The sequence below is a fragment of the Tympanuchus pallidicinctus genome, unplaced genomic scaffold (genome assembly GCF_026119805.1).
Source record: "Tympanuchus pallidicinctus isolate F22 unplaced genomic scaffold, pur_lepc_1.0 scaffold17, whole genome shotgun sequence".
NCBI classification, from domain to species: domain Eukaryota; kingdom Metazoa; phylum Chordata; class Aves; order Galliformes; family Phasianidae; genus Tympanuchus; species Tympanuchus pallidicinctus.
The window spans coordinates 3,661,171-3,675,825 of NW_026294690.1; the positions used below are offsets into that span (position 1 = coordinate 3,661,171).

The window sequence follows — 14,655 nt, forward strand, 5'->3', positions numbered from 1 at the left end:
TAGTGTTGCATGGGGTTGTTGTGGCCGAGGTGAAGGACCCAGCACTTGGTCTTGTTGAACTTCACCCCATTGGCGTCAGCCCAGATATCCTGCCTGCCCAGATTCCTCTGTAGGGCCTTTCTACCCCCAGGCATATCAGCATTATGACACTTACGTTAACTGTTAGACAAGCTAGATTAAATTTCAACCAGTAAGGATTTTAAAATCCAGAAAGGAAGTAAAATCAGTCTTTGTGGACTGATCTGGCAGGGTTCCTTTTGTGAGAAACTGGGGAGGAAGCACACTGTTAAAAAGAAAAGGATTTTCTTGATAATTACTTCTGAATCTTTCTTAATGAAAAATGATGGTGAATTTTTGTCTTGTATTTGCTAAAATAGAATTGTATGTGCTGGAAAACAGTTTAATCTACTGGAGGCAAAAGTGAATTCACTGGTTTGGAAAAGAAATCTAAAATCTAACACGGTCCAATTAAGATGATTTAAAGGTTAAAGAACAAATTTTGTTTGTCCTTCCCACAAGTAGTATCTGCTAAATGAAGAAATTGCACCCGGGAGTTTGTAAGTTGCAGCTGTGACTGATTTTAAGCAACTCAAGGTACTGAAATGGAGATTACTTCATTTTTTGGATGCTACAAAAATTATATCATCAGCAACGTTCTTGTACTGCACATAGAGATGTGGTCCATCAGTCTAAGGGCAACCCTGCAAAGGAAGCCCTTTCTTTTGGGAATGTGTCTTGCTTTACAGTTTGAGTCTGAGTTTAAATTGCAGCAAGCATGATGAAGAAAGTTTATTTTAATTTTCTGCTGACCATTTAGTAGATGTTCAGTCTTTGATAATACCTTCTTTTGACTTTTTTGGTAATTTCTTTACTGTTCACACATGGTAATTATTCAGTTGGTTAATGAATTACGATGCTTATGTTATGGTAAAATCTTTCTAGATTAAAAATAGAAATAAAATTAGTTGTTAATTTCATCTAGTGGCAGGTGACGAATATTCCAAAATCAAACTTTAGTCTTAGGTGGAATCAACACAGTTCCTGTGTTGCTGAGGTCCCTGTACTTGAGGTCTCTGTTAGAAGTAAAAAATTTGTTTTCTTTCTCCTTCATTCTGGAGAGGAGGTTGTTATGCTCAGATTGGGTTCTTTTTTTGGTCCCCTTTGGGCTGGGAAATATTTGAATTCTGTGATGCTAATATGTGTACTTACCTGTTTGCTATCAGAAACTTTATTTTTTATGATTAATTCTGTTAAAAAAAAAAAAAAAATATATATATATATATATATATATATTTGGGTCTGTTCTGTGGATGCTATCTAGAGAGCCTATTCAAATTTTAGTTGTATACTGCTTGGAAATAAATAATCAGCAACTGTCTAAAAAATGCTTCAGATACATAGGTTGCTCCAAAAGTAAAGCCTCCTATTATTACTATGGAAACTACAACATGTAAGAAGAACACAGTAGTACTGTATGATGGAGCAAATTCTCAGCTGCAGAATCTGTTTTTCAACATGGCGACCACCATTAGCTCTGCATTTTCGTCAGCGATGAAGAAAAGCATGCATGACCAATTAATCTTTTATGGTGACCCATTAATGCCACTGTTGAAAAATGCACCACCATCTCCTAACTGCTCACATCTGTTGTTTGGTCACCATCAATGTCTTGCAAATGTCAATGTGGGTGCCATTTTCTTGACATGGAGGAATTATATTACATCTCTTTTCTTTGTAAGTACTTCCATGTCAGATGCCATTTTGTCAGACTGCTGTCATCTGTTGCATCGCAAGAAAATGTCATGGAATTTTGGTGGGAAGATTCAACCTCTACTGCCATAGCACCAACATCCACATTTGAAGTCATGGACCAACATAATAAGATAGGAAGCATTACTTTCAAAGCAGCCAGAATAGTTGTTTTTTAGAATGTACTTTCTAATACTGTTATATCTGTGACGTAAATAATCTACTTATTGCTCTACAATGTGCCCATGTATTTCTCCGAAAGAAAGACGTGGATTATATTGGTTATTAATTATTAACTGGATTGATGATGAATTTATACTAAGTTCTTTTATGAGGGAACATTACTCAATGTTCCCTAATAGCCCTCATTATCACATTTATTGTTGATCTGAGTCGTTTTTTATCAAGTGTTCCTTGAGAGTGCATTTGGTTGAGAACACTTAGAAATGATATTGAAAGTTGTTTCTTTGACCTTTTAGGAAGGCACATAATCTTTATCTTAGATAAAACTAAGTCAGAGTCTTATCTGTAAATATTAAATGGTAGGTTAAATACAATTCTATCTCTATAATGTTTATCATTAATAAGTTGTCAGCACTCTTTAGAAATGTGAGTATTTCAATGTGTATTCGTGTTTCTCCTATTTCCAAAATAGAAACATAGTAATCAGTTAAGTCATAAGAATATAAATTGTTTGAGAAGTTACGCATCTGATCTATTTTGTTGCGTTCCCCATCTTCAGTTAAAAGAATAATATTCTTCATTTAATCCTATGGCTTTCAACTGTTTTATGTTACTCATTGCTTTAGTTTTTAAGTGCTTGATGGCTCAGGTGAAACTGTCAACCCTCCTAGACAAGCGAATCAATGCCTTCTTTATCCATTGGTATAGTCTTCATTTACCAAGGATAACTACTTGCTTAGTAGAGAAATTAAAAGAGCTAACGTTTATTCTGTGCTTTTTTTCTTACTCCTTTCCTCAGACAACTTTATTTCTACTTATTCTCTATTCTGTTTTTCTTGTTCTCTTACTCTGCATTCTTTATTTAGCAGATAGTACTTTTAAAACTCATTCTATTCCTCAAATTTGTTGCCATTTCACAGCAAGTTTTCCTTGTGACAGATGTGATAGACCTGATCTTTGCTTGACTGAATGATTCTTAAAATTGTCTTTGCAGGGTGTGGCACTGCAACAGGAGGAGCTGAAGATGAAGGTGAGGCTGAAGCTGGCTGGATTGAAGGTGCTGCCATCCTGCTGTCTGTTATCTGTGTTGTACTTGTCACTGCCTTTAATGACTGGAGCAAGGAGAAGCAGTTTCGTGGGCTTCAAAGTCGTATTGAGCAGGAACAGAAATTTACTGTTGTCCGAGGTGGGCAGGTGATCCAAATCCCAGTGGCAGAGATAGTAGTTGGTGACATTGCACAGGTGAAATATGGTAAGTTTTCTCAACTATATGACTACTTTTTTTTTCAAGTTTATATATTCCTCTTCCCCCTTTCTAGCAGAATAAAGTGTATTTGGGACTCATTCATTGGAACTAATTGAAAAGATAGAACAGTCTTTCCATAGTGTGACAGTAATAACACTGCTGGGGCAAAAGAATAACTCAGCCCAAGAAACTTACAATAAAACTGCACTTGGGAATTCTATTTTTGCAATCTTCACTTTCTTTCCCTGACAAGGCCAAAAACTGTTAATGCAGTGTTAATTTTCTTTCATGGAGGATTAGAGTATTTGGATTTATTTTTTTATTATGTCTAATTATGAATATGAGAAAGTATTTTTAAACACTTTGTTAAGGAATTGTGCCTGTGTGCACACTTGGTAGGCCACTCCAAAACTATGCATCCTGTAATTCTTCCCAGACTGAGTATTGCTAGTGGGCAGGTGCCTTACAATTATATACTGGATGGACCTCCCCTGCTGCCATCAGGCCTCTCCTGGGCTTAACTGCAGGCTTCCTGGGAGAGGAAAGGTGTGGGGCTTCTTGACTGTCTGTTAGCCACTGTTTATTCTTACAAAGTCTGGCTGAGAAACCCTATTGTCAAAAAGACTGTTCCCCTCACTCTGATTATTATGCTCATCATATGTGAAGTGTGATGCACTCTGTGATGCACTCTTATTCTCAGGATAGAGTTAAGCTACAAGTATTTGCCAAATAAAGGCCTTTTCCTATGGCACTGCAGTAATATGGCTAACATGGACCATTATGGTTTTTCTTCTTTCACCTTTGCTTTCATTTTACAATTTAATAAAATTATGGTTTCTTGTAATTGTATAGAAAAAAATATGTAATTATAAAAACACTAAAAAAACTGTGGTTTTCCATTACCATGTTCTTACTGAAAGGTGATCTCCTACCTGCTGATGGGATATTTATTCAAGGAAATGATCTTAAAATTGATGAAAGTTCTTTGACTGGGGAGTCAGACCAGGTCCGCAAATCTGTTGACAAAGATCCAATGCTACTGTCAGGTAAATTTTCTTCAGTTCATGCTGAGTTTATCTTTTATGCACTGCTTTGTTCATGTTTGGTTTTGATTTGTTTTTTTCACACCATCAAGGTTTGGTAACCTAGATACAGCTGATCTTTTGAACACAGACACTGACCCTGCCTGTTTTTGATGAGAGACATTCTATTGCTTTTTGATTGCATGCAATTATTTCTGATTGTGGCATTTATTTTATGAATTGAGAAAATAATGAACATTTTTAGATGAAAAATAAAGAAAGCACTATCCTGGGAAGTAAAAATTGTTTCAATTCACTGTATACCTGCTTCAATTTTACCATTATGTTTTAAAGCCTCTTGAAATGCTTTTTTTATATTTATGTTAGAAATAATAGGAAAAAAAAAACATAATTGTGCTTAGAAAAAAAAATGAATACACTAAAATGTTCACATTTATGGTCCATGACAGTTGAGGTTTGTTCACGTTTTTCATAATATTTGCATACTGTAATCCAAATAAATCAGTTAAATAAAGTAGTTTTGTTTTTTAATTCTAAATGGATCAGTTGCTAATAGATTTCAGCTGGAATGTGATTACAAAAGAACTGTCTGCTGGTTTCATGATAATCAATATATTGGAATCTGAAATAATATTTTCAAGTACATTTGAAGTCATTATTTATGAGAAGACTTCTCTTTCCCACCTGGTTAATGTACTCTCACAAATTCCTGAATGGAATGACATCTTTTTGGATACCCATAGAATTCACTTACTGTGGAAAAAACATGATGGTATTGCTCTGAGAGGCATGAAGGGAAGGAAGAGAAAGGGAAAGTAGTTGAGTTCGGAGAAAATATTTTTTTTCCTGCTTCCAAAAGCTTTTGCTAGGAAGATAGAAGTTTGTTTTTGTGGTTTTATGGCAAAGTTAGAATGTGTACTCTATATAAAATTTCCTACTCTACTGTAATTACAAAAATGCTGAAGAATTAATGTGATATTTTAACAACAGCTACAGAAACCTTTGTTCCATACTTCTACTAATGAAATTATACTCATGCTCTGTTAGAAAATCCTTGAACTCTATTTGCTTATGAGTAGATTTGATTACATGAGATTCTGGCATGCAAAATACCACCTTCTTCTGAGATGTAATTCAAGTTTTAATATCAATGGTACTGGGACTGATATGTGGTCTGGAAATAGCTAAGAAATCAAAAAAGTGGAAGGCTGTCGTGTCACATTTATTTCACAATGAGTTTAAAAATTGAATTCCTGCTGGATGTTAGCACAGTCCCATATTTTAATAAAAAAGAAAATCAAATAAACAAAGAGACAAAAACTTCTGGAAAAAGACCTCAGTTTTTCCTCTTGTCTTTGCTCTTGAGGGCATCGGTGAGCTCACTCCAGCTAGGCTTTTTAATTTAGAAAAAGATGACTGGGCTGATGCTTTCCACTGTTGTCTGTCAGTCATCTGTTGGAAATGAAAAGAGTTCAGGTTTGACATGTGAACAGCTGAAGGAAGGTACCATTTGAGTGGCAGCCATAGTTTGTTTCTGTGAGTCTAAATTTGGTGACACATCAACACTGTTTCAGGAAGCCTTGTTTTCACTGCTGGCACCTGAAACAAGATTTTTAATATTCTATTGGTTTCAATGACATAATTAAACTAAATGAGTTTCTGTGCTTAATGGTCTGTTTAATATCCAGATAGTCATTTACTATACTTGGGAAACAATTCTAAAAGTGCAAGTGCTGACTAAACCAGATGGTTCATTTCCATCTGTATACAGCTACATTTGGTACCACCTGGTAAGACAGAAATAGCATTATAAACACTAATACACCTGAAAGCAATCCACCGTACTTATGTCTGAAACATTTTCCTCCTTTTAGGTCTCTAATGGAGATTTGCACGCATAGTGTAGCCTAAGTAACTGTATCAACAGTCTTCAGCATTAACAAGGCTGTGATAACATTAAGTTTTTTTCACAGTGAGCATGGCTGTGTATCAAGCAAAAGATGAACACTGTCTGACGCGCAACTGCTTTGATTCAAATTGATACACCCTTCAAGTCTGAAATTCAGAGACATCCATGGTTCTTATAAACAGAAGTTCTTAATATGAGTCTGGCCTCAGCACTGCACACAGTGAATTATTTCAGAGTACCACGTGAGAATAGCTGACATAAAAAACTAGAAGGCTGATTGGTTAAAGCTCCATTGCAGTTATTTAGATGAATTTGATGAAGGTATGAAAGAGTTACAGGGAGGAGCTGACCCATTGTAGTTCTCACTGAAATGAGACTGACAACTTTACGTTACCCTAAGTTTCAGCACTGCATCCTTATATCTAAAAGTTCCTTGTTTCTTTGAAACAAAGAGAAGTCAGCTTATTCAGGAACAAATAAATAAAGAAATCTCTTTGTCACGGTTCTTTGTTAGGGTATGGAAATAGAAAGGAATCTTGATTAAGGAATCGGGTCAGTTATTGCCTGGAGAAAAATGGTTCTGATTCTGTCTTAATTCTTTGCCAGCAAATATTTAAAGCTACGCTTCTGCTTTGCGAAGCAGAAGTTTTCATAACACAGCATCTAACTTGAAACGGATTATTTGGATATGCTGAGATTACATGCAGATGAGTTTTTGCAGTAAACCTTTTTTTTTTGTAGAGAATACTGTGGTGGTTGTTTCACTTTGTTACTAACTTCAGTCACCTCTTAATAATTTCAGCAACTAGTGGTTTAGACATGCAGATAGAGAACTTTCGGTCATCATGAGCTTCTTGGAACTAAGCACCAGAGTGGCATGCTCTTCTTTCCTTATTTTTGAACCTGGTTTCTAACCCATGTCATTAGTACTGTTAGATTGGAGGGTTTCTGAGCAGTCATGTATTTAACTGCATTTTTATCTGAAAATGTACGTGCTGCAATGCCCCTTCCTTAACTGTGAAACCTAATTATCTCTTTTCTCATATAAGTTTTCTCCTTCATTTTCTATCTATATTCAGTGTTTCTCAACTAAAATGTATTGTATTAATATTGAAAAACTGAAGGAAGAATTCCATGTAATTGTTCCATGTGAAGTTGATACATGTTTAGTGAACAGAGTAAGTGAAAAACATTCATTCATTGCAGAATTCTGCTCATGTTTCAGCAGCTGATCAATTTCGTAGAGCCCGCATCTCCCTTCAAGCTAATGTGAATGAATTATAGCACCACTTAAATAACAAGGTAGCCAGACTTAGATGAAAGGAGATTCAGCTCTTCTGTTTAGCTGAGGTACTAAATAAATCTGCAACGACACTAACAAACTCTAGTCTTCTGGTCAATTAGTATTTAGTACATGCTTTTTTTATGTGCCTCGACTTTTTGAATTATGTTTACAAGAATAAGAAGAGGTTTGCAAGTTTAAGCAAAGCATTTTTAGCCTAAGATGTTTAGAGTTTTCCAGCTGTGCATCTGTAAGCTTGGACATTGGTGGTGGGTACCAGTTTTCTCAATGAAGCTGTTTTTCATGCCCAAGCTGTGTTGTTTTTTTTTTGTATTCATGCACCTTTGTAATCCAGTATACAAGATTCCTTCAAAACATACATATACAAAAGCAAGTAAAAGATACTTTTAATGATGACCTTCCGGGAGGTTCTTAAGCTGTAAGTAAACATTCAGGCAATTTTGTCTTGCTTGAACCTGTACAACCAAGCCTATCCTAACTCAAGAATATTTACTGTTCCTTTGACTTAAGTATGACTTGGGTTTGGTTGTTTGGCTGACTGTGGTTTTGCTCTGCCTTGTGAAAGGGGCAAACTGTACAGTAAAACCATGGAAACATTTTTCAACACACTAAGATGTATATTTTTTTAATTAGATCTGATCAGTAATGGCTTTGTTACTGCTTTTCTTACTTCTGCTGAATTTTTCTTAATGTTGTGATATTTATGCTCTTAAAATAGGCTTAATGTGGACAGGTGTGCTCTCTATTCTGTGTTTCCGCTTTAATTATTTAGAAAAAGAGATTTTGATGACAAATATATAGTTGGATTACTTAGCATGTTGAGGACAACAAATGGATGAGCAGTAATAAAAAATGGATTTTAAGAAAAGGTTATGAGGAGATAATATATATTTTAATATTTATCTATTTAATGAAAAATATTCCTTTTTTCAGTTTCTCAGATTGCTCAGTGAAAGAAAGCTATGTTGATGAGGCTCCTTCCCATAAAATGCTTTTTCAAGAAAAGGATGTAGAACAAATCTTTCCATGTCCATTTAGGCTGATTAGATGTGAATCACCAGTAAGATTCTCCATGAGAAATCAGTAATGTTCTGTAATTGCTCAGTCAGCAGATGCATCACTCAGCTGGTTAAAATCCATTTTGTGGTAGTTTACAATAAGCCTGTTTGAGAATTCTTCTCTGTCTCACTATGGTTTCAGGCTTTTTTTTTTTTTAATACTTTTTAGTAATTGGCTTTAAGTGCATGTCATGACAGTACATCATTTTGACTTCCAAGCTTTTTTTTTTTTTTAATACCCAGTGTTGTAGGTCTTTCCCAAGATGCTAGATCAAAATACTCATGACTGTTTTAGGCAGTTTTAGTTTGCTTATGTCCCCACAACTCATAACTCATAGCAGAAGTTTTCTAAGAGGCTCCTAACATTTGCTTGAGTAAAACCTGTAGATTAGCACTTTCAGTACAATTAAATATGCATTGTCTCTTGAAAGGGATGCAATAACATATTTAATGGTTCTTATATATATGTACACCTACGAGTGTGTGTATTAAAATATGTGTGTATGTAAATATGTGTGTACATAAACATATATATAAAATGCTCATATTCCATAATTTCAGGTACTCACGTCATGGAAGGCTCTGGACGAATGCTTGTAACTGCTGTGGGTGTGAATTCTCAGACGGGCATCATCTTTACTCTGTTAGGTGCTGGAGGAGAAGAAGAAGAAAAGAAAGACAAAAAAGGTAGATTTCTCAACACATACAAATGTTCTTAGTAAGAAAGCTTTTTTGTTTTTTTTTTTAATAGCCAGAAATCTGCTCAATAACCAACAATAAATAAACCAACAAATCAGTCAAAGAAAAAAGTCCCACCAACAAAAAACAAAAAAGATTCTACAAACTTTTTTGTACCCATTTTTGTCATTGCATGTCACATGGAAAAACAGCAAAAGCCGTTACCCAATAACATGCATTGGATAACAACATGTTTTTCCATTGTGAAATTGCAGACTCTCAGTATATAATTAAATGCAAGGGAATACATGGGCATACTCCCACTGTCATATCTTTTTACATAAATCAATAGTCACCTAAAATTTGCAAAGGTTTTGCTCTCTTGCATTTGCATCTATGGAAGGGGCAACTTCAGTATCTGCTTGAATGTAACAACTGCCTGCCCTGAGGTCCTTTGTTTATTTTGTTTTGCTCAAGACACTGATAATTCTCCAATGTTTCACCGTGTATAGCGTAGTGAAAGAGAAATCTGAGATAGCAAAGTAATGCAATGCTCAGTGCTCGTCACTTATTTCCTGGAGACAGAGATTCTTGCAGAGATGTGTAAGATCTTTCTAAGCAGACACTTAATCCAACTGCATACAGCTGCAATACCAAGAACATTCCTCCTCATTTTGTAGTGTTACTAGCAGATTTGTGCTGGTGCAGGAGAGTATCTAGACAAAGGTGTTTGCTGATTGAGCCCCAACGTAGGTATATAAACCTGCCATTCAGTGAAATCCTACCAGTCCTAACAATTTGCTTCAGTCTCATGGGGGTGTATGTTTTTATTGTTATTAACGTTTTGTAAAAATCATCATACAGGTGTGAAACAGGAGGATGGAAATCAGCTTCCAGGTAGAGTAAGCATTCTGCCACATCAGATGAGGCTTTTAGCCAGCAAGCTTTGGTGCAAATCAGGGTTGAATGAATGATCAAAATAACTGTCTTTTAATTGGTCCAGTTAAATTAAAGAACAATTTCAAATCAACAGGATTGTTCATGGCAAACGCTTATGTGTGCACGCATTATTGGTGTTGCAAAACTTAATGTTAAGCTTGAATACTCAGTTAATCTCCACAAGTAAATTACTGTTTATGAAATGCTGAAATGCGTGATTTGCTATAAGCAGTTCGTGCTGTGCCGGTTAGTATGAGTATCCAAATGGAATAAAAAATAAGCATGAGTAACCAAAACAGTGTTGTTATCATCAGTCATCATTTGCAATCGAAATTTTCAACTTTCAAATTTCAAACTGCTTACACAGGATGTGCTTTCAAATCCCGTATGCTGTTCATTTTCTTCTCTCAACTTACCATTTGTAAATTAAAACGATTTTTCTTGAGCGACAAACCGGTACAGCATGAAACAGTCATTATGTTTCGTTCAAGATTCCTGGCCTGGTCTCATCAGAGGACTTGTGTGTGGTTGGTTAAAAAGTGGCCAACAGAAACAAGTAGAACTTTATTATTTACAGAGATTCATCTTCTGTACTCTAGTAGAAAGTCCATAGTAAAATAATAGGAAGGAATCACTTTCCCATCCATGTGTTGCTTGTGCAGTTTCTCTAATATGGAGATAATTGCTGAAAACAAAATGAGGACTTCATGTTCTGTTACTTTTTTCATTTTACCTCAAAACTGGCAATTACAGAATGCCTATCATTTGAATTTAAAACGTTATTCTCCACGAAGCTGTATTTTCCAAGAACCTTTATTTCTTCTACATTTCTGCATATAGTATGGAAAACTTAGTATTTCTGCTCAAATCAGTGTATATTTTTACTAGGTGATGATAGGACAAGGATTGGGCCAGCCCATGTGAAACTAGGCTGTGCCAGCAGTAATGTACTGAAGCATGCAGTGTTACATCAAATACAAGATCTGTCATGTTGCATATACTATGTAGTATGCTGCATGTTTTAAAAATCCTGATGCATCCCGTAAGTTCATTTACTCAAGGGAAATGTTTCAACCATTTTTAATACCTTCAGATCTTTTATAGATTAAGTAAAAAATTCACATTAAGGACCATACATAGTGTTATGTGTAGTCAGTTCTCACCAACTGTCAAGCTTGTGAAATGTCCTCCTTGTTTATTTAGTAATTATTGTTCTTTTATGTATGAGTTTTTTCTTTTCTGTATTGATGTTTTGCTTTTGTCAATTAAGTTGATTAATTTAAAACATTGATTTTGGAGAAAACAAAGCCACAGTATTTCATAAATGTTTTTGCTTTTGTCATGTGCATTTGTTATTATTATTTATTGTTTTTTTTTTGTTGTTTTTTGTTGTTTGTTTTTATCCATTATTATTCAGTAGATTCTTCCCATCCCTCCTCCCACCCTCCTTCAGCTACAGATGGTGCAGCAAGTGCAAATGCCACTGATAATGCAAATGCCAGCTTAGTCAATGGTACGTCAAGAACACCTAGCTTGTTTTATTTGATAGATCTCTCTCCCAACTATATAAGATTCCCTCTTTCCTCTATGAACTGCACAGTTGTTTTATGTGTGTCATTACCCTCTGAATGCTCCTATTCCATAAACTCTACAGTAGCTTATAAGAGATGCCACAAAGATGCTATGAATGAATTATTTCATTCACCTGGAATTAGGCATGGAAGTTGAACAAATAGGAACTGTGATCTCTTTGCTGTTGATTAAAATTGCATTTAAAATCTTCAGTTTAACAAAGACTAGTTTCAAAACTCCTGAGTTGCCTGTACATAAAGTTTCATTGTAAAGCTCGTTACGCAGTGATCAGCACAGAGCTGAAGAACACCATGATGAAGGGACTGTGTCATCTTTTCTTCTGATGTGGCACTCTCATAAGTGTTCATAAAGTCCTCACTTAGTTTTGAGAAATAATGTTGGGGTCAGGAAGCTGGCTCAATTTCAAGTTGCAGTGTTTTCATTTAAAAAATTGCTGTTGTCAGCATCTTTTCGAGAAGAGGCTGACTGAAATGGCATTGTGTGGGTATTTGTGCATGCTCTTAGTCTGTGACTATGAGCCAGTCTGCACTGATTAAATGTATACATATGTAGTTCAATTTTGACTGTCTCTTACTACAGCTTCTTGACCCCATTTGTAGCATGCAGGTGTTTCAGTCTTTTCTAATACTTTAATTGCAGTATTAAATGGAATGGGTCAGTTAGTCTAGAACACTAGTCTTAGAACAGCTGTATTTTTTCTGTTCATAAAGTACGTTTAGTCTTTACTAAACTAAAGAGCCCTTTCCCTCTGGTAGAGCATCATCTACACTGACAAGAGCCATTTTATTTTTTTGTCATGTTCATAACTGAAATTTTTCCTTTATAGGTCAGTAGTTGTTGCATTATGCATGTAAAGCTAGTTTCTGACATAGCAAGTTCTGAAGAGTTAGTAAGATAAACTAGTGGGATAACTTGACAAAATCAGAAAAGATATTAAACCTGCCTACAAGTCCCATCCCTCTCTTATCCCTAAACCATCCTAGTTCCAACATCCCAATTTCAGGTTTCTTAGAGACTAAGAACCAGGAAATTAATGAGGACTCTCTCATTTTCCTTTATTTTTAATTCACGCACACTTTTTTTGTGTGCAAAACAAATACACCCACAGAACCAAGTCTTACCAGATTACCTCCTTCTGTCTCCCTGGAGACTGCAGAATTATATTTAGTCTCAGGCCTGCAGTGGCTGAGCAGTAAGTTAAGCATTTGCCTAAGTGTTTTGCTGGAAAACCATTGCTCACTAAGCTGAAGAAATTAATCTTGATTTATTCTAACCTAGTCTCTCCGTTAGCACAATTTAATTGCCTGGCAAATATCTTTTGCATTTGATCTTAATGTCTGAACTTAATACTGAAATTGAGTGTCAAAGGATATTAAATCAGTGCGTTAAAGCAAGTATCTATGGGACTTTCTATCTTCTCTCCCATTAGAAACAATAGTTACTATCCCTGTTTATCTTAAAACTATCGTTAGACAAAGAAACTCAGTGCTTTTCAGTGGTAAGTGTTGAAGTCAGTAATTCAGCAGAGTATGTTTCTGCTTTTAACTTTTCTAACATGAGGCAGTTGGATTAATTCTGCAGAACTTTGATCAATATGAGAGAAGAAACTTTCTATAAATCAACTTTTCTGATAGTATGTTCAGAAGAGAGCTGAGACTGCAAACACAGTTGAATCTGAGTGCTTTGAAATTCCCTGGGAAATTGCCCTAGTCTGGTTTCTGTTAATATTATGCATTTTTCTATTCAGCAGAGTTAGAGAACACTTAAGAGGTACATTGGTAGCTCTGAAATAAAAGCCTCCTATTTGTTTCCATGGAAACTACAAAAGATACAAAGTGCATACAATTACTAGTTGATGGAGCAAATTCTCAGTTACAAAACACTATTTTTCAGCTCAGTGACCACCATTAGCTCAGCATTTTCACCAGCGATGGTCAGCATGTCTGCATGCCGTGCCATGCTCATAAAAATCTACACCAGCCAAGATGACGCACTGTTCCTGTCCCCACTGCTGACACATACCACCCACCACCTAGCTGTGCTCACATTCACTGCTTGGCCTCCATGAATGTTTATCAAGTATGAGTGAATGTCAAAGGGTGCAATTTTTCCACATGGAAGAATTCAGTTCCACTCCTTTGCTTTATAAGTACTTCATGTCAGACACCATGCTGTCAGGCTGCCTCTCTGCTGCCATCTGTTGCACAGCTACAAAATGTAATAGAAGATAGGTGGGAAGGTTCAACTTCTTCTGCCATCCCACCAACATCTGCCTCTAACATCATGGGCCAACATAATAAAATAGGAGGCATTACTTTCAGAGCAGCCCTCACAGCTGTGTTTCTGCAGGGTTTGGAGAGAAAGGTTTGGAGAGAAAGGAAAGAATTAAATTCTAACAGAAGAATATCAACTTCTTGTAACCATTTTTTCCAGCTTAGATTAAACTAAACTTTCAATAATGTCTAAGGATTTTCCCTGAGGTATAACTGGAAATGAACAGTTTTACCCAACAGCTTATACCTCTGTGTAGAACACACCTCCAAGGAACAAAAAAAATCATATACCTGAATAAGTACTTAGCACCGGAAATGCCATTACTTGTTAGTTGAAAATCAACTTGTCACAATTTAAAATAAATTGGTTTATATCCTACTTACAAATACACAGTTGGCCCAGAAAAAATGCTTTTTAAGTGCAGTCCCTGAACTTACAGTGATGAAGCTGTATAGGCTTCTGACATGTGCTAATGTTGGCCTCCTGCTGTAGTGAAGGAACTGCTACACATTCTGTAGAGTTCGGGCACTTGAAATAAAAATGTATAATTGTTAGTTAGTCTTATTAGTTAATGTATAAATATGCATATATCCACAAAATATACTCAGTTCTCAAAAGGATACCGATTTACAGAAAGGTCACAATTCATGAAAATTCCTTGGAATTTATAGTATTGCGTT

General features: G+C 35.7%; 1 protein-coding gene across 3 annotated transcripts in view; it reads left to right on the forward strand.

The window, feature by feature from the left end:
- Positions 1-14,655, forward strand: part of ATP2B2 (ATPase plasma membrane Ca2+ transporting 2) — a 350,045-nt gene that overhangs the window by 258,346 nt on the left and 77,044 nt on the right. The window contains exons 6-10 of one of the 3 annotated variants that reach the window (XM_052678357.1): positions 2,927-3,184; positions 4,099-4,224; positions 9,053-9,178; positions 10,034-10,066; positions 11,526-11,621. In XM_052678357.1, coding sequence (XP_052534317.1) covers positions 2,927-3,184; positions 4,099-4,224; positions 9,053-9,178; positions 10,034-10,066; positions 11,526-11,621 — 639 coding nt within the window. The remainder of the gene's footprint in view (positions 1-2,926; positions 3,185-4,098; positions 4,225-9,052; positions 9,179-10,033; positions 10,067-11,525; positions 11,622-14,655) is intronic. The other 2 variants (XM_052678358.1, XM_052678359.1) reach the window with 2 other exon arrangements.